Source organism: Tenrec ecaudatus, chromosome 2 (genome assembly GCF_050624435.1).
Source record: "Tenrec ecaudatus isolate mTenEca1 chromosome 2, mTenEca1.hap1, whole genome shotgun sequence".
In the NCBI taxonomy this organism is placed as follows: Eukaryota; Metazoa; Chordata; class Mammalia; order Afrosoricida; family Tenrecidae; genus Tenrec; species Tenrec ecaudatus.
In genome coordinates this window covers 110,288,246-110,314,151 of record NC_134531.1, presented here as the reverse complement: position 1 = coordinate 110,314,151, position 25,906 = coordinate 110,288,246, and the positions used below count along the sequence as shown (strand labels likewise).

At 38.5% G+C, this 25,906-nt stretch overlaps 1 protein-coding gene across 3 annotated transcripts in view; it reads right to left on the bottom strand.

The window, feature by feature from the left end:
• FER (FER tyrosine kinase) overlaps positions 1-25,906 on the bottom strand; it is a 459,241-nt gene that overhangs the window by 319,390 nt on the left and 113,945 nt on the right. For all 3 annotated transcript variants that reach the window (XM_075541367.1, XM_075541368.1, XM_075541366.1), the window contains one exon: positions 12,709-12,898. In XM_075541367.1, the coding sequence (XP_075397482.1) occupies positions 12,709-12,898 (190 nt within the window). The remainder of the gene's footprint in view (positions 1-12,708; positions 12,899-25,906) is intronic.

The window sequence follows — 25,906 nt, the reverse complement described above, 5'->3', positions numbered from 1 at the left end:
CAGTGTACATGCTCTGGTCTAACTACATTTGTAAGTAGAATTGGGGTCATGATAGTGTCGGGGATGAAGCATTAAAGAACTAGAGGAAAGTTATATGTTTCATCAGTGCTATACTACACCCTGACTGGCCTGTCTCCTCCCCAAGACCCTTCTGTAAGGGGATGTCCAGTTGCCTACAGATGGGCTTTGGGTCTCCACTCCACATGCCCCTCATTCACAAGGATATGATTTTTTTGTTCTGGGTCTTTGATGCCTGATACCTGATCCCTTCGGCACCTCATGATCGCACAGGCTGGTTTGCTTCTTCCATGTGGGCTTTGTTGCTTCACAGCTAGATGGCTGCTTGTTTATCTTCAAGCCTTAAAGACCCCAGATGCTATATCTTTTGATAGCTAGGCACCATCAGCTTTTTTCTCTACATTTGTTATGCACCTGCTTTGTCTTCAGCGATCGTGTTATGAAGGTGAGCATCATGGAATGCCAGATTTATAGAGAAGAGTGTTCTTGTGTTGAGGGAGTATTTCAGTAGAGGCCCAATATCCATCTGCTACCTTAATACTAAGCCCAGAGTACAACCCATTTTTCCACAAAACAGATAAATGAATCCAAACAGTCAACCTTTAAGTTAGTAGTTGAGCACACATAAGAGAGAAATAAAGACCAGAATTTCTAGATTGTGGATATAGAGTGGTAGGAAAAGATGGGGGAGGTAGACAGGAGCAATAACATGTAGAATCTTTTACAATAGGGTGGTGGCGTTTGCTGTTGTCCGGTAAGCTCCAACTCATAGTGACCCTATGTACAGAAAAACACATCCTAACCACTGTTGTTATGCTTGAGCCTACTGTTACAGCCACCACGGTCATCCATCTTGTTGAGAACCTTCCTCTTTCTCACTGACCTTCTATTGAGCAAGCAGAATGCCCTTCTTAGGGACTGGTCTTTCCTGATATCATGTCCAAATTACATGAGAAAAAGTCCTGCCACCCTTGCTTTCCCGAAATATTCTGGCTGTACTTCTTACAAGACATATTTGTTCGTTCTTCTAGTAGCTCAAGTACTTTCCATATGCTTTCCCAACACCATAATTTAGATGCATCAATTCTTCTTTGGTCTTCCTTTATTAAATATCCAGTGTCCTCATGCATATGAGACCATGGAAAATACTATGGCTCGGGTCAAACATACCTTAGTTCTGAAAGTGACGTCTTTGCTTTGTAATACTTTAAAAAGGTAAAGAGCTACATTTTCTGTGGCACAATAAAAATATAGAATGATAACACTAACTAGTGTATGGTTTAACTGCGGAAGAATGACTTCGGGATGGCACGTTAAAAATAGAAGGTATTCTCATAGAAATTTCAAAACTTTATATATTTGTTTAATTTTATTACTAAAACATAATATGATAAAATATCTCCATTTCAGAAATTTGGTTTTTCTAACAATGAGCTCCACCTGCTGGTAATTTCTTAACACCTTTCTGTGCTATACACTTTAGGAACGAAAACAGTTTAAAAGTGCAACGTAGCCTCCACCACAAAAGCACTGGAAACCCACATTTAGGAGACGCAAAGGTAATATTTCTTTCTTGCTAACTACCAAATGGTAGTTAAGGCCTACTTATGTGTCAGGCACTATGCAGATCATTTTACAAACATTATCTCATTTAATTTTTAAACCAAATCAATGAACTTTCTATAGCTTGCTGACATGTATCAAAAAGGGGCCTCAACTAAGAGAACATATGTGAGTCTCTCCAGAGTCATATAATAGCATAGAAAATATGTGGACTATGATCTCTGACTATATGCCTGTAGGCTCAGCCACCAGGCAAGACTGCTTGATAAAATTTAAACCTCAGTGTCAAAAAAATGTTCAGTTTGCATCTGTCAAATGTATTAATCTCGTCAAGCTTCAGTATCTTCATCTGAATGATAAGTACAACAATTCCTTCCCTGCAAGATTTTCAGTAATAAATAAAATAACATTTTGTAGATTGAGCACCAGCTAAAACTTAGTGCCACTGAGTTGTGTCAGACTCATAGCATCCTGATAGAGGGTTTCTGATGCTTTGTAAATCTTTTATTTTTTTACTGTAAGTTATTTTTCTCTTCTTTACTTTCCTTTTTATTTGTATTAAATATCAATTTTAAGTCACGTTTTAGAGGAATAATATGAATAAAAATGTGCTTGGTAAATCTGTATGGGTGCACGTAACCTTGTCTTTCGCGGCGAGCTAGTGGGCTGAACTGGCAGCCTTGTTGTAAACAGGCAAATGCTTACCCGAAAGTGCCACCAGGGCTCCCTAACGTCTAGCACAGTGTCTGACAGAGCCCACCCATTGCTGGGTGGACTCCATTCTTCAGACGATCGCCCTACAGGCTAGAGTAGAACTGCTCCATCAGGCTTCAATAACTGACTTTTTAAAAAAAGTCTTACTGTCCTATACCTCACATATCATACAATTTAATTATTGAATCATATTAAAATGTGTCTAATCCTCACCAGAATCCATTTCCGATTATTTTCTTCTCACATTCATTGTTTCAGCTCCCATTCCCCCGGCATCGACCTAAGCAATTATCAATCCAGGTACTGTCTATAGTTCTGCCTACCCCGAATTCCATATGCAGAAAATCACACAAAACAAAACTGGAAGCAAACAAACAAAAAATACAAAAATTATTAGAAAAACAGAGAAAAATCCAATAAAAAGCAGATAATATCAGAAACAACTTTAAAATGGGTCCAAAGGGAGATCAAACGATATTGCATTTCAGTCTCACTGTATCTGTTAAAATCGACTTCACAATGCCATCTCATAGCAAGGCTGTTCACATCCTTTCACTGGTCAAAAGATTCTCTTTGGGTCAGTGGGAATTCTCTTCAAACTTAATCCACATGGGGGCCCTGCAAGTGGATTTTGGTCTTCTACTGTCATTTATAACCCTTTGCAAATCCGGATTTAAGCTCTGATACCATTCCTTCCTTTAGATTTGAATTTTATTATAGACAATCCATGTATCTCACAGGTTGGTGTGCTTCTCCCATCACCAAAAATTTTATTGGACATTTTTGACCTGGTTTCTACCCAGCACTTGGTGACCTAGGCTGTGCTGTAGACTACTGGGACTTTAGACTCTGTCTTTTCAAAGCACATAAAGACCTTCATGGGTCACATCAGAAGGATTCCATGTGGAAAGCCCACTGAGCGAAGTAGGCTTAGATTTAAGGAACTTACATACTCCCTTGGACTTAAAGCTGAAACATCTAGTGATAGAAGAACCAGATGACAGCTATTCCAAGGTTATGGAATTGGCAGCCATTGGACTTTGCTTTGGATCTCTGGCTTTGAGGGTGCCCAATGAATGGTGATCTGGGATTACCATATATTTACTATTTAATCTCCTCCTTGCTTTCTTATGGCATGTATTAATCTGGTAAGTATGGATCTGCCTCTGTGAATGAGTGTTATTGAAAATTTTACCCTGTAACCAACCTCCATTGTTTGTGTAAATGGTGTACAGTCACTTGAGAGTTTAATCTGTACAAGTCAACAATATGATTCATAGCTGGCCTATACTCACATACTGTATATACACAAATAAAAGCTGACCCGAGTATAAGCCAAGGCACCTAATTATTACCTGGGAAACCAGAAAAACTGATTGACTCGAGTATAAGCCTAGGGTGGAAAACACAGAAGCTATTTATTGGTGTTTCAATAATTAAAATAAATAAATAAATAAAATTACTAAAAGTTGAGACATCAGTGGACTAATGTATTTAAATGTTTATTTTAAATAAAAGGACAAGAAGTCATTTAACATTAGTAAACCGGCACAGTTAGTGGAAAATAGGTTCAACAAAAACAATAAGGTATCAACAATGATACCTTAAGAGTACTATTCCCTGAGCTCAATCAGCAACCAAGCTAAAATGTAAAGAGTTAAAATCCTTAAAAACTGGATTCCTCATCATCATCCGTATCCCAATGCAGAGCCTCAGCTGGTGTGAGGTCATCATAGACGCTGTCCTCACTGAAATCGCCGTCATCACCATCACTGCTGTCATTTTCATACAAAGCACAGTCTTCACTGCCATCCACAGCATTACTAATACTACATTTCTGGGAGGCACGTCGCACCATGTTTTCTGGAATGTTTTCCCATGCATCTCAAACCCACTTTGCTATTAACTCTATGTCAGGCTTCATGAGATTTCCTCCTTTTGTTAAACAGTCGCGCTTGACCAGATGACATCCATTCACGCCACATCCTTCGCACACAGTCTTTAAAAGGCTTATTCAAAGATACACGTCATAGGTGGCTTTGATTGGTTAGATGTGAGTAAACAAACATTCAAAGCCCTGCAGTGTCGGCAGGGCTTTGAATGAACAGTGGAGGAACGGCAATCACCCGCGACATAACGGGCGCTCATCCCATTACCTGGGGTGAGGAGGCCCAGTGAGATGTTACAACTCAACAGTTTTTGTGCTGAAAAACTCGGCTTATACACGAGTATATATGGTAATTTCCTTTTCTCAACAGTGTTTTAAATACTGTACCATTGGCCCAATTAATGACACTATCAATAGTTACCTTATGTCCCAAGGCAATGATACATCCTGTTTTCAATAATCAAATAATAATGATACCTCTAAAGCAGCGGTTCTCAACCTGTGGGTCGCAACCCTTTTGGGGATTGAATGACCTTTTCACAGGGATCACCTGATTCATAACAGTAGCAAAATTACAGTGATGAAGTGGAAACAAAAATCATTTTATGGTGGGGGTCACCACAGCATGAGGAACTGTATTAAAGGGTCAGGGCATTAGGAAGGTTGAGAACCACTGTTCTAAAGTAAACCAGAGACAGTAAACCATAGAGATATGAATGGATTTAGGGCTCACACTTAATTCTAGTCCCAGCTTAAGAACAATTAATTTTTTTTATTTCTAATATCTTTTTTAATTGGGGGCTCTTACAGCTCTTATCATAATCCATGCATATATCAATTGTGTCAAAAACATCTGTACATATGTTGTCATCATCTTTTTCAAAATACTTTCTTCCTACTTGAGCCCCTGGCATCAGCTCATTTTCCCCCTCCCTTCCCATATCCGCTTGATAATTCACAAGTTATTCTCTTTTTTTCATGTCTGAAACTAACTGTTGTCCCATTTCACCCACTTTTCTACTATCTGTCCCCCTGGGATGGGGGCCATGCATTGATCATTGTGATCAGTTCCCCCTTACTCTGCACCCCCTACCCTTACCCTCCTAGTATCCCTGCTCCCCTTATTGGTCCTGAGGGCTTTATCTGTTCTGGATTCCCTGTGTTTCAAGCTCTTATCTGTACCAGTGTACATGTTCTGCTCTAACCAGATTTGTAAGATAGAATTGGAGTCATGGTAGTGGGGAGTGTGGGGGAGCATTAAAGAACTAGAGGAAGGTTGTGTGTTTCGTCAGTGCTATACTGCACCCTGACTGTCTCTTCTCTTCCTTGTGACCCTTCTGACAGGGGGTGTCCAATTCAATTGAACAATTAGTTCATATGACATGATCCAGGTCATTGCTCACCCTCATGAAGAGCTCACTGCAGGTATGGGGTCTTAAAGGTTTTTATTCAAGGAAGCAGCCATCTAAATGTGGTGTAAATTAAGTCTACATGGAAACTGTAACTCTTTATGGTAGTAGACAGACTCCTTCTCTCTTCTGGTCTCATAGATAATAAGTAATAATTTTGGAGTAGTTCATTTCTTTCAGTAATATATTAGAACAATTTAATATATATACCTATTATTTCCAAATGTTAATGATTCAAATTAATAGCCTCTCAAAGAATGATCTATTTGGAAATTTTTAAGTTTTAATTGTAATAAATATTTTTTAATTGTTTACAATAAGTTACTCTCAAAATGAAACATTTCAGACAGGAGCTACATTTCCAACACTCTTTAAAAATCTACTTATCTTTAAAATTTACAGATGAGTAGATTAAACCTAAAAGTTAAAAATAAATAAGTAAATATAAAGTAAAATTAAGGATAACCATCTAGAAAATAATTAGACATTAATATACAGAATATATCTTGAAACCTCAAGCAAAACATGAACACTGTCAATTTCCTATTGATAATCAGGAGTATTTCATAAAAATTGTAACAGGAAACAAGGTTTGAGTTACATTATAAGGGTAATTTTTAAAATATTTTCTTTCCGTTTTTACTAATACGCATGGCAGCACATACATCAATACAACAGTTTCTACATGAACAATTCTTCCATGGCATTGGTTACATTCGACATGTCACGGCATCACTCTCACCCTCCTTTCGCCTTTAGGCTCTTATTGGATGCTTCTGGTTGCTTGGAGAACACTGGGTTTTTGTTTAAAATCATTGAAAAGTTGCACTGATTAAGGGTAGGTTGTACAGCCATTAACGGAACTGCTGTCAGTAAGCTGTACACCTTAAAAATTAAATTGGCAAAAGTTATGTGATGAACAAATTTATAACAGTGACCAAAAATGACAATAGCTATTGATGTTGCTTGCATACAAGGAAAGCCCTCATGGGATCTGGTCTCCGTAGTCTGGAGATTCAAGGCATGTTTTGGGGACATCCCAGTTAATGGTTCATGCTTCTGTTCTACTTCCTAGTCCGTTCACTAGTGCAATAAGGATTATGGTTTCACAGACACATAAAAATTATTTTTAATATACAAAACATTTCTAATAATTTTTAAAGAAAATATCTCATCAAAGCTTTATGGCATAAGCCCTTTTTATCTTACAGATCCGTTCTCAAATAGACACTGTGAGAATACCTATAGTTACGAACCTTCACCGAGAATACAATTATCTATAGCCAAACTTCTGCAGAAGTGAGACTAAGAGAATTTTTTAAAGCAAATCGTCCATCTATTATGTTAGAAGTGTAGAATTTATCGGATACAATCATTTCATCAGATAGCTGCATCCTTAGATCCCAGTAGAAGTGACTTCAGTGTCGGGACTCCACTTTCACTACAGGATTTCAGGTGCTGCAAGAACCGTCTGGTGAATCTCCCACCTACATTAGCTGGAGAGATATGGTCATAGGCCCAGTCACTGCAGACTCAGTGGTGAAGCCTCCAGTCAGAAATTCTACTGGTACTAAACATAATGAAGAGACCTGCTGCCTCTCTGTGACGTGCTCTGTTTTATTGAAGAGTAAGAGCCATATGACTTTATCTCCTTTCTCATTTTGGCCTTTGGCCTTTGGAGAGCTTTCAACCAATATAACAGCTCTGCTATAATAACAATGCCTAACCCAGAGAGCACCACCAGAGCTCAGTACCCTAGCTCTCTCTTTATCATTCTTTTTATGTTTGCCATTTTTCCTCAATATGCTAAAGTTTCCAGATCATGATCATAAATGATCAAATTTGGCCATATTTCTAAAAGAGACTCAATAATAATTCTATTTACTAGGATCTATTGGTGATTCCAGCCACGGTTGTGAGATAAGTCCACTCACACAACATACGTACATACATACCTCCCAATGAAAGCAAGGCTTTCACTAAGCCGTCAGTCTATAACTAGCGGTCTTTTCAAGAGGGATCAGTCCCTGGAGAAGGATATCAAACTCGGCAAAGCAGAGCATCAGTGACAAAGAGGAAGTCCCTCAAGGCGATGGACAGGCACGGTAAATACCTCATAGCAATGTCTGCGAGCAGGGTGCAAGACTGCGCAGTATTCTGTTATGTTGAGTTTATGGTAGCTAAAGGCCGGGACCAACTTGAAGGCATCTAACAACAACAGAAACCTAGTGAGCCATTCAGGCCACAGGGTTCGGAAAATAAGCATGGACATGGATTTATTGTTGCCACTGACTTCATTTTGCTTTTGTTAACTACCTTTCCCTGTCTTTACCTGCCTTCTGGCAACAAAGATAATCTTCTTTAGATGGATTTACTTATTGCAATATTTTATATAAGTGGCACCACATAATATGTCATTTCCAATGAGCTCAACTCATCTAATGTCATGTTTCAAAGTTCCCCCAAGTAGTGGCGGGTATCAGAATTTCATTTCTCTTTATAGCTGAATATTCTGTTATATGTATATACCACATTTCATTTATCCATTCACCTATGGATGAGCATTTGAGCTATTTGCACCTTTAGCTATTGTGTGTAATGCTTCAATGAAATCTGTGTGCATGTGTCTGAGTCACTGCTTTGAATTATTTGGTATTCTATACCTAAGGGTGGAAGTGCGGGGTCACGTGGCATATCCATGTTAAACTTTTTAGGAAGTACTCAACTTGTACCCGACCAGCATATGAACCAATGGAATAGAATTGAAGATCTCTAACCTTGATGGCTCTAGTTTCATTTTCTATTTATATTTCTCTCAATGTTGCTAGTGTAATTAGTTACCGCAAACACTCTGGGGAATAAGACAAGAATGGAATGAATGGCAGAAGTATACATGCACAAATATGCAAACTGAAAATGTTAAATGCCCACCCCCCAAAAATACCATACAATCTGACATTTACATATGCTCTAAGATCCTAATAGCTCAAATAGCTGCCTGGTTACCTAGAATTGGAGATAGTAAGTCCCCTGTTATCTCCAAACTCCTAGAAACAGTTACTCTGCTGGGCAGCCTTTTTCAGAAATGAAAAAGCTGAAGCTTAAAGCAATAGCTCTTTCTTACTCTCCATCAGTCAGTTGGTGGTATCTAAGAAAAATATGGAAGTCAAAATAGAAAGTCAAAAATGGAAAGGTTCCCTTGGGTTGTTTAGTTTTGAATGTTTCTAATCACAAATCACACTATACAGATGCAAGAAGTTAAGAGCTTTGTCTTTTATAAATGAGAAAAAAGGCAGTATCACCAAGAATCAATATCTCTAAATTATCTAAAGTCCTAAAATTCTTGGGGGTGTAGTGGTTTGTGTTGGCCTGCTAACCACAAAATCAGCAGTTCAAACCCACCGGCCCTTCTTCAGGAGAAAGATGAGGCTGGCTGCTCCTATGAAGATTTACAGTCTCAAAATCCCACCGGGGCAGCTCTACTCTGTCTTATAGGATCGCTGTGAGTTGGATTCAACTTGATGGCAGTACATATGGTGTTTTATAAGAAATGGCAGGCATAAAAAAATTACATTTTGCCTTTTAATTCTTCTGGTAAACAGAAGAAAAACTGACGCATCTGAATTAAGGTATTGGCAAAGAAGACTGAATATACAATGGGCAAGAATGAACAAATCTGTCTTGGAAAAGTACAACCAGAATATACCTTAGAAGCCAAGATGGTGAAACCTCATCTCACATAATTTGAAAATGTCATCAGGAAGAACACCTCCCAGGAGATGGACGCGCGATGGAAAGGGACTGCCATCGGGCTGCCACAAGGGGCTTTCCCCAACAACAACCGTGAGAATGGCACGGTCCAGGCATGCGTCCATTCTTTAATAAGTAGCCACCTAACAGCAACACCTTACACGTTTGCACAAATTAACCTTTCACATTAAATGTGTGGTGTATATATATATATTTAAAAAACAGAAACCACTTTATATCCACTATGCTTTATTCTTCCTGCCCATCTGTTAGTCTGCCATACTGTGGTGCTTCACATGTCGCTGAAGCCTATGCCACCAGGAATTCAAGTTCCAGCAGGGTAACCCATGGTCGACTGCTCTCAGCGAAGCCTCCAATGAAAACAAACCAGAAAGACAAACCTGGCATTTCCCAAAGTCAGCCAATGAAAACTCTATGGATCACAACAAAATATTGTCCAGTAAACGTTAGAAGGTCATGCCTTGGGTTGAAAGATATTTGAAATACACAGGGACCACACATACACAAAAAATTCAAATGTACCAAAAATTGTAAAGATGGCATAGCATGTGAATATTGTTGGTAGGTGCCATCAAGTTTGTTTGGACGTATAGTGACCCCTCACACAACAGAGGGAGACACTGCCTGGGCCTGCACCATCCTCACAATTGTTCCCATGCTTAGCCCATGGTTGCAGCCTCAGTATCAATGTACACCTTTGGGGGCTTTCCTCTTTTTCACTGCCCCTCTACTTTAAGAAACATGATGGCACAGGATCCGGAACTTTAATTCTGTTCCACAATGATGGGGGTGACTCAATGGCTACTCACAACAAATGGTTTATTTAATTTCCCAATACAATTTTCAAAATGATAATTAGAAACTGATAAAATGCTTCTAAATCAGATGCTGTCATCAAATGCTAGAATATAAATAAAAATCAATTTCTGCTCTAAGTTAAATAGCTATTGAAAAGTCAGAATTAACATGTTTGTATAACATATATAATTAGGTTATTTATTTGAAATAAGGAGAAACTTGGGGGTTTTCATTACTGTCAAAGGAGGCTGTTAAAATACCTTTATGATTAAATACATTTTTTTTCAAACTAAGACAATTATATAAATAAAAGATTTATATAAATGAAAAAGAAAATATCATATCATATTTGAAAATATAGGCTCCCATGTTCAGTCAATCTTTATTGATCTAAATTTAGGAATTAAGTCCTTAAAAACATTATCAAATAAGATGAAATATGATTAGCTATATGAAAAAATCTTTATAATTCTGCTGTATACAGTGGGAAGGCAAAAACTAGATTTCACTAAGAGCTTTCGTAATGATTTGGATCGCATCTTGTGTCATTCAACCATGAGTGAACCTAATAGAGTTATTTGGCAAAAGCCTTTTCTAATAAGACACTGACACTGGGGAGTAATCAATGTCAGACTACAAATATTTTATAAAGTGATAAAATTGAGAAAGACACAATAGAAAAAAATAGATACCTCTAATAAGTAAATACAATTAACATAAGCCATATGTAACTACGCACAACATAATTGACAGAAAACTGAAGTAAGTATGTGTGTAGCCTAAGTCCATGCCTCTGCCTGCACATGTACCACCGCCCCAAAATGCTACAGTAAATTATGGTATTTTGGATTATGTTTGAATAAGTAAATTGTTAGGTTGAATGTCTAGTCATTCTTATATCATACACTTCATTTATTTCTTATCCATTGCCTTCCATCACAAACATTTGTGAATCAAGACCTTTGGCTCCAGACCTAACACTTGACTCAAACATGGGAATAAATTTTGTTAAGTATTTAAACCAAAAAACTAGGCTTTGACACCCTTATAGTTAGTTTGGTTCAATAAATATTTGAATCTTAAATTCAATATATTGTGCAAGTGACACTTGGGCTGCTAACCACAGAGTCAGCCAGTCACCCCAACAGGATAAAGGTGAGGTTTTATACTTCTATAAAGTTACAGTCTTGGAAATGCACAGGATCGTTCTACCCTGTCCTATAGGGTCATTATGAGTTGGAATCAACTCGATGGCCATGAGTGTGTGTGAGAAATGCCAATATAAGCATTGTCTTCAGTGAACAAATTCTTGCCCTGTACATTCCCACCTTCAAAAATTAAAAAAAAAAACAAACTATGAATTTCCCAAATCAGCAGTCATTAAAGTGGGAACCCAGAAATCAGAGCAAGAAGGATGATGGGATGAGGTTAACACAGCAGCTAGATCAAGCAGGAAAAGTAATGAGGGAAGAGAATGAGGTCTTTCTTGTTTCACACATGCATTTTTACCATTTCCTTTCTCCTACCCATCCCATCCCTTTTTCATACTACTTACTTCCATTTGTTTGTTTTGTTTTTTCATCTTCCTTACCTTTCATGCTCCTAAACCTTCTTGATTTCCTTACTTAACTTGTTTCCCTCCCATGATTCTTTTGCCTTCTCTTTTCTGCCCTCCTCTCTTTGTCTCTCTCTATTTTTCGCTTTCTGGATTAACCTTTAGAAGTCTTATAGATAAAGAATTGGGAGTTGTTAGGAATCCAAGTATGTGCCCCAAATAATATATATTATAGTCCTGGCCCCTAACACCATGGGTATGATTCTGTTTGGAAACAGGGGTTTTCTTTTGTCATGTTAATCAGGACATACCAGAGCAGGGCGGGTCCTAAATCTAAGCACTTCTGACATAACATTGGCACAGATTCTTCCCATTATTTATTAAGAATTCCCAGTGCTACTCCCCTAGCTCAAATCATCATCTTTTATCACCTGAGTTACCACAACAGTCCCATTGTTCCAGCCTTACTCCCCTTAGGAATATACCCCAAAGAGCTGCCAGAGTGATCTATTTAATTTAAAAGTCAGAGCATGTCATTCTCCTGTAATAACCCCTTCATTTTGATCAAGAAAAAACACAATTCTTAACTATGGCCTGCAAGATTCCAAGATCCATTTCTTCATCCCTTCTCTAAGCTCATTCCCTGTGTAACGTATGCACCCTCTGGCTATCATGCACTGGCTCTGGAAATATAAGAAAGTGGTTTACAAAGACTGTGCACCGAGGGCTGAGGGGAAGGGAATGTCAGAGTACAATCTTCTGAGTTTTAAAGCAAAAGCAAAGAGCCTTTCCAATGACTTTACAGATAGTTCCTGAAAGTGTTCTCCAGGGAATCTGAAAAGCCTATTTTTCATTTGCAGACAAGTATAACAGGACTTGCATATTAACAAGAGCAATACTTTGTTTTATCAAACTGAAATTAATTCTTGCATACACTTATCAGCTAGACAGTAGTTTGTCAAATGTTTTCAGTGGATTTGTCTCTCACTTACCATAGAGGTAACTGATCGTGCATCTTCTTCATAATTTACTACTGGGGGTGGCTCCTTCCCATCATTTTCTTGCACTTTTTGCTCTAGTAGCTCTTTCTGCGCTGCAAACTTTGCTTCGGTGCATCTCAACTGCTGGACTGACTGCTTCAGCTCCTCAAGGGTCTGCTTTTGGCTCAGTAGAAGCACAATACTAAAAAACAGTATTTGAAAAACAAATTATTTCAACGTCATTACCAAAAAACATACAACTTGAAATAATATATCTATGTATTATGCTTTTGTTTTCTTTTTCTCTTTTGAAGAATCATATGGAAGCATAAGGAATACAAAACCAAGATTTTAAGTCATCACAACAGTTAAATGTTAGCATTAACAAAATATCAGGACTTGTTTGGAAACAGAAGTCAACTTTACGGTTTTTCCAATATATTATGACTTATAGCACTCGGGTAGACCTGTTAGTTGGTAAGTCCTTTTTAAAATATGGAATTCTGATTTCTCAAAAGAATCTCTTCAGGAAAAGCTGACTTTTAAAATAATCATTTAACAAATTTAAAGTTCCAGATCTTAGAGAAGATAGGCCTCAGAATGCACCTGAACCTTCCTTTCTGAAGGCTCTTGGTTGGCGTCTGTAGGAAGAGCGGGAGTGAATGAGGGGGAGGGGGCATGGAGGAAGGAGCAGCACAGAAACATGACTCTCAGGTAAAAATGACCAAGGTAAGATGGCTTTATAGATTGAAGTATCAAATGGATTTTGTCCCTACAAAATACATTTTGTAAGTCCTAACCTTTCTATCTTTGGCTCTGAGCCCAGTGGGGATTGTGTTACCTTTGTTACCGTGATAAGGGAACAGTAGTGTAAACTATGTCTTAAATCAACCTCTTCTGAGATGTAAAGCAAGTGGCGTAAATAAGTGAGAGTATATGGCATGCCCTGTGAGATCTCCAAGGGACAAAGAAACAGAAGCTGAAAGGAGACCAGGGTCTTTCCCTGGAAACACTGGTGGGAACAACTTCCCTAGAGCCTGAAAGCATAGTGAATTCAGACGCCTAGTATCAGAAACCATGAGAAAATAAAGGCATGTTTGTTAGTTACCCATGAAGACAGGCACACAGTAAATTACATTTTCATTTATACATGCGGATGAGTCGAGTAAAAGCTGTGTGATTTCACATATACAGGCAAAATCAACAGAAAAGTCTACTTGAAAATAAAAACCCTCTAGAGGCATTATTGTTACTAGTAGTTCTTTACCACTAAATTTTATAAAGACTTGAAAAATGTGTATTATAAAAGCTTTGCAAAAATGAAATAGAAAATAGCTAACAGGCATAATAATTTCAAAAAAGGAAATATAAACTGAACATACAAGCCATTCCAAGAACATTTATTTTTGCCAGAAAAAAAGCACACATTTTACTCTTATCTTAATCCTGTGGTAGGCTGAATAATGTCCTCTCTCTCCAAGATGACCACATCATTTTCTCAGAACCTTACATGGTAAAGGGGCCTTTTCAGATGTGATTAAATTAAATATTCTGAGATGGGGAGCTTATTCTGGATTATCCAAGTGCACCTAATATAATAAAAAGAAGCTTTATAAGACAGAGGCAAGAGAGATAATGCCAGAGAAGTCAATATGACAATATCAGCAAAAAAAAGTACACTCAAAAACATGTTAGGAAGCAAATGGGTTGAGAATTTGTCATGCTTCCACAGATCCCAAGAAGAGAATAGCTAAGACTGTATTTTATTCTGAAGGGGCAGAGAGCTTCATTTTTAATACGTATGGAAGATTGGTATTTAATTTTAATACAGCAGAAATCCCCCTCCACCCCCCAAAAAAGAAGAAGAAGCAGAAGGAGAAAGGGTGATGTGATGTGGGATGGAGAACCAAAAACTGAAAAACAGAACTAGAGAGTGGAAAAGACAAGGAAGTCGATGACCTCTTATAGCCTCCAGAAGGCACCAGACTTGGCAGCCTCTTGTTGGTAGGCCTGTAAAATCCATTTTGGATTTCTGACCTCCAGAAGAATGATACATTTGGATTATGGTGTTAGCAAATAATATTCAAAGTACCATGGGCTGTCCACCCACCCAAAAAACACAAATATATATTGGAAGAACTACTGACAGAATGCCTCTTACAAGTAGGATGGCAAGACTTCATCTCACATGCTTCGGACATGTTTTGGACAGCTTATCAGGAGAGCTCAGACTCTGGAGAAAGATGCCATGCTTACTAAGGTGGAAAGTCTATGGATAAGAGGAAGCCCCTCAGAGAGATGGACTGACCCAGTGGCTGGAACAATAGCTTCAAATACAACAACTGTGAAGTAGTACAGTACCAGCTATTGTTTTGTTCTCTTGTACACAGAGTCTCAGAGTCAGAACCACTTGTCAGCACCTAATTAACAAAACTAGAAGGGGTTTTACAACTGAATAGGTCTAGTTCCAACTAAAACTACAGATGTAGGAAGAAGAAGAAAAAAATTAAGAATTAGAAGCAAGATTCAGACAGGAAAAACATTACTACTAAATAAGCAATATGAATTAGTTTTAGCTTAACAAAATCAAAGTAAATAATAAGATTGAAGCATCATAGAAAAATTGTAGTTAAAAATATATACAAGTAGGAGGTTTAACTATAGAAGTGTATAATATGTGAATATTATATCAAGAAAACTACTTTTTTTAAAAGCAGGAGGATGAACAACAGAAATGTGGGTAAAAGGAGACAGCAGTCAGTGTAAGGAATGAAAACAATAATAATTTATAATTTATTAAGGGGTCACAAGGGTGGGAGTGGGGGTAGGGAGGGAAAAAAGAGGAACCTGATACTGAGAGCTCAAATAATAAGTAAATGTTTAGAAAATGATGATGGCAACGTATGGACAAATAAGCTTATATAATATTATAAGAGCTATAAGAGCCTCCAATATATAAAAAAAGAAAGAAACCAAACTTAACCTATGTTTACCATGGATCAAGAAGGAAGAGTTTTTTTTTTTTAACATTTTATTAGGAGCTCATACAACTCATCACAATCCATACATATACATACATCAGTTGTATAAAGCACATCCATACATTCTTTGCCCTAATCATTTTCAAAGCATTTGCTCTCCACTTAAGCCCTTTGCATCAGGTCCTCTTTTTTTCCCCCTCCCTCCCCGCTCCCCTCTTCCTCATAAGCCCTTGATAATTTATAGATTATTATTTTGTCATATCTTGCCCTATCCAGCGTCTCCCTTCACCCCCTTCTCTGTCGTCCGTCCCCCAGGGAGGAGGTCACATGTAGATCCTTGTAATCGGTTCCCCCTTTCCAACCCACTCACCCTCTACTCTCCCAGTATCACCCCTCACACCCCTGGTCCTGAAGGTATCATCCACCCTAGATTCCCTGTGCCTCCAGCTCCTATATGCACCAGTGTACATCCTCTGCTCTATCCAGACTTGCAAGGTAGAATTCGGATCATGGTAGTTGGTGGGGAGGAAGCATCCAGGATCTGGGGGAAAGCTGTATTCTTCATCGGTGCTATATCGCACCCTGACTGACTCATCTCCTCCCCTAGGCCCCTCTGCAAGGGGATCTCCAGTGGCTGACAAATGGGCTTTGGGTCTCCACTCTGCACTTCCCCCTTCATTCACTATGGTAAGATTTTTTTTTATGATGATGCCTTATCCCTGATCCCTTTGGCACCTCATGATCGCACAGGCTGGTGTGCTACTTGAAGGAAGAGTGCTTGCTTAGGTGGCACTGCGTTCACTATAATGGAGGTGGTCCAATTTGGAGAGAGAAAACACTAATGGTTGTATAACATGAAGAGTATAATCAACGGCACTGAATTATACATGTAGAAATTGTTGAATTGGTAAATGTTTTGTGTCATCTTTTGCCAAAATTGAAAAAAAATACATGACTATCAATGAGCATGGAGGGAAAGAAAATGTTCTAAAATGGACTGTAGTGAATTGCACAACTCTTCTTGATATAATTGAACTACTGATTTGTATGATAGGTGGATAAAGTGCCAGTAAAACTGTGTGTGTGTACACAAGCTATATATTTTGTAGAACTCTGAGAAAGAATTCTGTATTTCAAAATTATTTCCCATTGTGTTTACAGTCTCTGTGTAGTACTATTACTCCACCTCTCCTTTAGCCTGGATAAAGAACAAGGTCTTCCAAATCAACTTAACACAACTCTGTACCTAGAAGAATCCACTCTCTCACATCCTCTGTGGGAGCCTGCATAGCGCTCTCCCAGTTCGGATTGTTACTTTAAGATCTGGTCACTATGGCCTCCAGTTCAACAGTCAATTCTTACTTTTAGAGATTCAGTCATACTTCTGTGCTTCCAACCATCCTATTCTTTGCTATCATTCCTTTTCCTTGCTTCCCAGGTTCAGAGCTTTCCCTGCATGAGTCTTGCGGTTGTCAGTCATGTGGTGCCTCACTCGTATTCTGAGAGTTCATGGGATAACTTGTCACCTAGTATGTTCAACATGTTTATAGATTTTGTTTTGTTCTCAATGGCTGTCCTAGTTACTAAGGAGCCTGGTGGCCCCATGAGTTAAACACTGGCCTGCTAACCACAGAGTAGGTGGTTTAAAACTACTTACTGCTCAGTGGGTGAGTATTTAGAGGCTTGGAAAACCTACAGAGCAGTTCTACTCTGTCCTAAAGTGTCACTAGCTCTCAGGATATCCCAATGATAGTGGACGTGAGAATAAAAAACTGCGAAACAAAGGCTTCTGCTTCTAGAAAGATGGAATAGATAAACTATACAGAAAAGAGTCACTTAACATAGCAGGCTTCAGGCTGCAAATCTCAGAGTCCTGCTAACATTTGGCCCTTGGTTGACACCTGAGAACTAGACTGGGAAAACGTTCCATACACTTGAGAGGATTGCATAGGTTCACTGTACATTGACTATACAAACAATATGTTTTATGCTAAATATAATTATCTGATGAGAGTCTAAATTTTTTATATGTTTTAGGCACATATATCTATATGACCAGTTTCCATTAAAATCCTTGTGTGCCTTATTTCTTCCCTGGGCAGAAATGCTAAATCTATGTTGGTGCACTTTTGTTGCTGAAACAAGAGCAGGATCTGTCACGAAGGAGAGAAAGTGCATATGGAGATTTGCTAGTTGGTTCTTCCAGGTTCCTTACATCTTTCTCTCCTGTAATACAGCTCTGTATTTGTACTACCTCTCGGCAGTAAATCTTGAATCCCATGAGTTCTTTGAGAAATCTCTGAGAGGATGGACTTTGTTACAGCAGGTGTTCGGTGCCATCCAGTAGATTCTGACCCACAGTAGCTACGCAGGACAGAAGGAAACACTGCCTGGTCCTGCGCCATCTTCACAATTGTTGCAGCCACTGTGTCAATCATCTCCTTGAGCGCCTTCCTTTGTTTTGCTGTCATTCTGCTTTACCAAACCTGTTGTCTTTCTCCAAGGACTCGTCTCACCTGACAACATATCCTAAATTTTTATTTCTTTTATCATTTTGTAGGGGTTTTTTATAACTTTTATAACAATCCACTCAATTGTACCACATCTGTGCATATGTTGCCATCATTTTCAAAGCATTTTCTTTCTACTCGAGCCCTTGGTGTCAGCGTCTCCTTTTTTGCTCCATCACCCACCCTCCCACCCTCATGAACTCATGATAAATTACAAATTATTGTTATTTTCATATCTTACACCATCCGCTGACTCCCTTCACCCATGTCTCTGTTGTTCATCCCCCTGTGAGGGCAGGGGTTCTATGTAATTCCCCCTTTCCTCCCCTTCTTCGCCCAACTTCCCCTACCCTCATACTATCACTACTCCCTTTACTGTTCCTGAGGGGGTAATCTGTCCTGGATTCCATGTGTCGAGAGCTCTTATCTCTACCAGTGTACATGCTCCGGTCTACCCGATTTGTAAGGTTGAACTGGGTCATGATAATGGGTGGGGGGAGCATTAAAGAACTAGAGGAATGTTGTGTGTTTTGTCAGGGCTGTACTCATTTCTTCCTTGTGACTCTTCCATGCGAGGATGTTCAACTGTCTACAGATGGGCCCTGGATCTCCATGCCAAGCCTCCTCCTCATTCACGTCAATATGATTGTTAAAACATATCCTAATTATTTAAGATGAAGTCTTACCATCCTTGTCTCTAAAGACACTCTGAGCATAATTCTTCCAAGACAAATTAGTTTATATCATTTTAGCAGCCCATGTACTTTCAATGTTCTTCTCCAGCACCACAATTGAAATGCATTGACTCTTCTTCATTTTTCCTGATTTAATATCCAACATTCACAAGCATATAAAACCATGGAAAATATCATGGCTTGGATCAGGCATACCTTAGTTCTCAAAGTAACATCCTTGCTTTTCAATACTCTAAAGAGATCATGTGTAACAGATTTACCCAATGCAACACATCTTTTAATCTCTTTACTTGATTGTGGTTTCAAGCAAGAAAAAAATTCTTGATGACTTCAACCTTTTCTCCATTTAATCATGATGTTACCTACTGATCCAGTTGTGAGAATTTTAGTTTTCTTTACATTGAGTTGTAATCCTACCGAAGGCTATCATGCTTGATCTTCATCAACAAGTGCTTCAAATCCTCCTCACGGCCAGCAAGGCTATAGCCTCTGCGTATCACAGGTTGTACCAAAGCAATAGTTCTCAACCTGTGGGTTGTTTGACCCCCAAAAGGGGTCACCTTTCACAGGGGTCAACCAATTCACAACAGTAGCAAAATTAGTTATGAAATAGCAATGAAAATAATGTTATGGTTGGGGGTCACCACATGAGGAACTGTATTAAAGGGGTGCGGCATTAGGAAGGTTGAGAACCACTATACTAAAGCCTTCTTCCCATCCTGATGCCACATTCTTCTTCATGTAATCCAGCTTCTCTGATGATTTGGTCAGCATGCAGATTGAAGAAGTATGGTGAGAGGAAATAATCCTGATGCAGACCTTCCTGATTTTAAACTAAGAAGTATTCATTTCCTTTTCCGTGGCTGCAATTGCTTCTTAATCCATGTACAGGTTCTAGACGAGCACAATGCAGGGTTCTGGAATTCCCATTCCTCACAATTGAGTCAACTAGACAAACTTTATGGAAAAAGTTGTAGCCAAACCCCATGTATGCCATCAAATGCTCAGTGAGGGTGGCTTTGAGCAACATACCTGCCTCATTAACATAAACTCGCTTTCCCCTAAATTTCCTATTGAAATCTTGGAGAGGCAGTTGTCAATTTCATCCCCTATCAATAGTTCTCTAAACAGCACAATGGCTGATCTTTTGTACTTGTTAAGCTAAAGTATTATTTCGTTTTAAGATGACATCAGCAGATTTTTTTTATTATCTCATATTGCTAATTTCAGGGCTTCCTCCACCCTCCATGATTCAGACAGTACAGTCTAGGAGAAGGTTATATTTTCTTTCTACACCTTTTGATCAGGATCATGCTACGAAATCTGTGATCAGAAGCATTATGTGAATGAGGCTGGAACACTCCGACAGAAGAGGGTGAGTGGCTGCAGCGCCTGAGAACGTAAACAGCCTCTCTGAATTGTACACGTTCAAACTGGTGAGCTGCTGGTACACGTTTCCCTGCGCACATTCTTAACAACAAAGACACACAACAAATAAAATTTAGAGAAAAGAAAAATCATAATAATGAATAACATTCCTGCCTGTGTGGTGTTGCCAAGCAGAAAACTCTCAAGACTACAAGGTTGATATAAGCTCTCCTGACTCCCCTCCCCTCGGTGCCAGTGGGGGATCCCCTGAGAAGTCCCACCCAACTTAAAGGACACCCCCCCCCCTTTCTCACTGGAGTGGTATCAAAGGAGACCTCCTGGATCATCAGAATTCTCACCACCACTGCCTAGTAAGGAAGCACCCCCTCTCATGGTATAAGAGGAAGCCACTAGGGGTGTAGCTAAGGAGCTATCAGTGAAAGCTGACTGAGGCGCCGGAGCTCCCATCCCAACCAGAACTACTTAGTATATGGTACTTTTTATATGACAATGAGATAAAGCAGGTTGAAACACTATAAAACTGAATAATCATTTGCTTTTAAAAAGCCAAACCAAGAATTGAAACCAATAGTAATATTATTAACACTTTCTACCATTGAACAATAATCAACACAGAGCTTGGTATAGTTTTTCTTAAGCAACTTTTTAAGATACTGGTCAAGAATCAATTATATCAGGAAAGATTGGTATTATTGCCATTTGAATAAATAGGCTATAAAAGTAACAAATAACAAAGCTATGCTTGATGGAAACTTTGTAATAAAACTATACCATTTCAAGTGGTTGATTTTATTCATGCTACTGCATAGTTCTGAAAGATAATATAATTCTGCAATAGCTACATTTCAATCAAAAGTATTGATTCTAGCCTCTTATTATATTTAGACAGGACCAATAATACTGTACCAATTAAGTGAATACTTAGTAAAAATACATTAATTTATTATTTAAGAGTATCAATATCTAACTTACAAATATTTTAGTACTTGTGAAAACATTTTGTTTTTTCACTTTTATTCTTTTTAAGTGACAAGGGTATAATATATATAATGAACAGTGTATTAAAATCTCTCTAAATCCATATTAGTAATGACATAGAATATAATGTATATATTCATAAATACTTAAGAAATATTTAAAATTTAAAAACAAAATATTTTTTCTAGAATTCCTCTCATGCTATTTTCTTAGGAAAATATTTTAAGGTCTAATTCAATGGCAAACTTCTCCCTTTGCCAATGTCTGAATTAATGAAATTCAACAATGACCACTTAGTTATATATTTAACATTTTCAAGATTATGCCCTGAAGTCAATAATAAAAACTGCATGGTAACAAAGGCTAACAAAACTTGGGCTAAATGGGATTCATTCTCAGAAGAGCTTCACCTACTAACCACATCTAAATTACTTTCCTAAGAATACTATTAAAAGCATAAGATCAATCAAATGCTATAATAGAAAAGACAGAAGCACTGGAGTCAACAACTCACACGTTTTAACACCAATTCTACTAGTTATTTCATTGTAGGTAAATTAATTAAGTCTCCAAGCCCTATTCCACATAAAGCAAATGAAATGATATATATAAAATATCCAGACTAATACATGACACAGTATAAGAGGAAGAACAAGAATTCTGAGTTTCCATCGCTTAACTCTCTTTTCCTTAGTCCCATTCTTACCTCCTGATAAAATATATATATATATATATATATATATGGAGATACATAAACACGCACACACACACACACACACACACACACACTGAACTTCCTGCCATCCAGGTGCAACCCTATAGGGAGGGTAGAATTGTCCCTGTGAGTTTCTGAGAGTGTACCTCATGACTGGCGTAGAAAGCCTTGTCTTTCTCCCAAGAAGCGGCTTGTGGTTTCTAATTGCAGACCTGTGGTGAGCACCCCAAGGCACAGTTACCCCCTCAGGGCTCCCTGAGACTCCTTAGGATTCATTCAAAAACCAAACCCACTGCCACAGAGTTGTGATCCTTTATCAATCTCCTGAATTACTGACCTTAAGATTAGCAGCCCAATGCATAACCAGTGTACCACCAGGGCTCCTTTGGAGATACCTGGAGGTGTCTAGTGTATAAATGGGAGAAAGAAAACAAAGCACATTTGGCACATAAGTATACCAAAAAATAAAGAAGGAAGAAAAAGAAAGGAAGGGAGGGAGTGAGGAAGGGAGAAAAACAGAAAGAAACCTTGAAACTTCTGTATTAAAATAGTCCTTAAATATTACCTCCTCGAGTTACATATGGTTGTTGTTAGGTACCACCAAGTCTGTTTCAACTCAGTGATAAAACAAAACACTGTCTAGTCCTGTCCTCAGAGCCCTGGTTGGGTTTGAGGCAATTGTTACAGCCACTGTAATGATCCATCACATTGAGGATCTACCTGTTTTTCACTGACCCTCTACCAAGTATGATGTCCTTCTCCAGGACTCATCCCTCCTGTGAACATATCAAAGGTAGAAGGAAATGAGGTATCACCATTCTCATTTCTTAGGAGAATTCTACATATAGCAGACATAAATTGACTTGAGACAGGCAGCACATCCCTTTTGTCTTCTTGATAGTCACTAAATTTTTAAATAGGAATAGTTTATAATGTGTGCATTTATAAAACTGTAAAAAGTTGAACCACCTTGTCACTTATAAACATGTAAACACATTTATTTTCAAACAGAGAAAAGCAAAAGATATTTTTTGCTAAATTGTATAAGTTCAACTGTTACTTTTCAATTAAGATTTATGATTTTTTAAAGAAAATATTTATTAAAGGCTTAAATGGGACCAGAGAAAGACAAAGACATATTATTCAGATGTGGGAAACCATAAGCACGAAGTCAAAATGGTCCCTAAGGGTTGACTGAGAAACAGAACTATAAAAAGCATGAGAAGTCATGGAAAAGTTTTACAAATGCCTGGTCAGTAGCAGATCAATACATCACCATGGTTCCAGGCCAGATTAATGAAGAAGAAACAGGGCCCTGATTGGGATATGTATGTTGTGGTCGACAAATGAGCTTACTAGATTGGTCCATGGACTTCCCCACAGCAGTCAGGGAATACCTCAGGACTATTCCAGCCCTGAGTAGCCCAATACATAACCACCTTATGGTGATCTCCATCAAGTAGACAGGTAAGCAAGGCCCCAATGGAGACTGCCTAAAACTTTCCACATTTATTAAAGGGGTACACAGGTAGTCAAATTTTTCCTTTTCTTGCCTTTAGCAGGTTCATGATTCCAATTTGCTTTTTAATACCAAGAGGTAATAAACTACAGTTTTAAAAGCTTCAAATATGTCAATATAATTTCACTAAGAGGAAAAAGCACCTGATACTATAATCAAGAATGCCAATAAAGAGCTATTTGAATCTCGTGATTTTTATGGTACGTGAGGAAATTTTTAATTGTGTCTAAGAGATATAGAAAATAATTATAAACTTTAAATCTTTTAAACAACTATAAAGTACTGCAATTAATACTTGCACTTTGGGTGTTTGCTTGCTGCAGTCAGTGGTTCAAACCCCAAGTTCGCTCTACAGAAAAAGATGAGGTTACCTACAACTCTAAATATTTACAAAGTCTCAAAAACCCTATATAGCAGCGGTTCTCAACCGGTGGGTCGTGACCCTTTGGGGGGTACGATGGCCCTTTCACAGGAGTCACCTAATACATCCTGCCTGTCAGATATTCATATTACAACTCATAACTGTAGCAAACTTACAGTGATGAAGTAGCAACAAAAGCAATTTTGAGGTTGGGGATCACCTCAACATGAGGAACTGTAACAAAGGGTCACAGCACTAGGAAGGTTGAGAACCACTACTATACAGTGTCTCTAGGTTGGCATTAAATAGAAGGTAGTGGGTTAATGAGAAGCAATTGCGGGGGCTCAGTGGTGACAGTGCTCCCGCTGGTAGTGAGATCCCTGACTTTACGCACAGCAGGATGGCAAGCAATCTCAGCTGGCTCATGTACAACGATACTTCGGTTGGTGCACTCAATTAGCTCCAAATTGGTATTCAAATACCAAAATTTTCAAAAACTGAACATATTTTCCCATTAGAAATAAGGGAAAACCAAAAAATTGGTTTTGAGGTCCCAAAATTACACTTATAAATTCCTTTTATCCAGGACTTCAAATCATTTTGAAAGCTTATGTCCTTGTGGAATATCCCTGTCTAGGATACACTATCACTATCAAGTTGTTTCCATCTTATCCAAATTCATGGTAACTTTTCAACGTGTTCAATGGTCTGGGTTCTTTGTTTAGTGATGAATGATTTCACAACTTTGAATGCAGTAGGCACTTAAATCACTTAGTTTCCAAAAACATTGATAATGTCAACTGAGCTATGTTGTATTCAGCTGCCAAATCAGACAAGTGGTGACCTGATTGAAATTTTACAATGATTTCTTTCTTTAACTCTATCATGGCTCTCACTGTTTCCTCTTAGCTTTACTGCTGGAGCCATAGTTACAATATTTTATGCTCCAAATAAGGTTCAAAAAAAACACAAAATGACAAATGTTTTAACACACGAACACAAACACTGTCTAATATCTGAGCAAGAGCAGCACTTAGAGGGGTGACTCAGTGCTGGCCCGTACAAGCTTCCTCAAGTCAGATTTTTGGTTTGACTATGAAACAAAGTGGGGTAGGCAGTTTGTTGTGCCAACCTGGCCGATAAACACATGTGGGATTAATTGAAGAGCAGAGAGATAAGTAGCTCAGTGAGCCTCGCCTTTCTAGTTCTCAGGTCTCTTGCTTTCTGATGGTCGGACCAGGGTGCAGGTGCCTTAGCCAGTTTCCTGCTTCAGCTGGCAAAGGCTCACTTACTGCAAGACTTCCTTGAGGAGAAGCCACATGGACCTATGCCAACGCAGCCCTGGGTGCAGGAGCAGCCTTATGGAGACCCCTGCCAGTGCTGAGATGCTTACACATTCACTGATTTGGCTTTCCTACTATAGTCGGCATCATCGTGTGTGTTTTGTGAGATGGAGGAGGACTTTGTGGATTGGTGTAAGACACATGGGTTAATGTTGGACTTGTGGGCTTGGGCAGCACTGGGGTGGGATGTTTTCTTGATGTGCACTTAGCCTTTATATAAAACTCTCTCTTTATACATGAGTTTCTGTGGATTTGTTTCTCTAAAGTACCCAGACTAACACACAAAGTAACAAATATTGAGCTGATTTTTTTTTAACTTTGCTTTTCAAATAGTAACAAGTTAGAGCTTGGAGAGGGATTACTGTAATACAATCAGTAGCTTCCCCACCTTCTTACTCAGCTTCATCAGGAAAATGAAAGTCACTTGATGGAAGTAGAAAAACTATCACTAGAAGAGCCATATTAAATAAATCACTATGCTGCACAGCTAGATGGATACTCTGGTTTTCTAATTCCAAGTCTTTGTGTATTTTATTATAATATTTCACTTTGTCTTATTGAGCTGACTTTGAAATTCTCTATTCAGTTCTTTTACTTCATGATTTCACCCATTTGTTTTTGTTCCTCTGTTGTTGTTAGCTGCCATTGAGTCAATTCCGACCCATAGTGACCTTATACACAATAGAATGAAACACGCCCCAGCCCTGTGCCATCCTCAC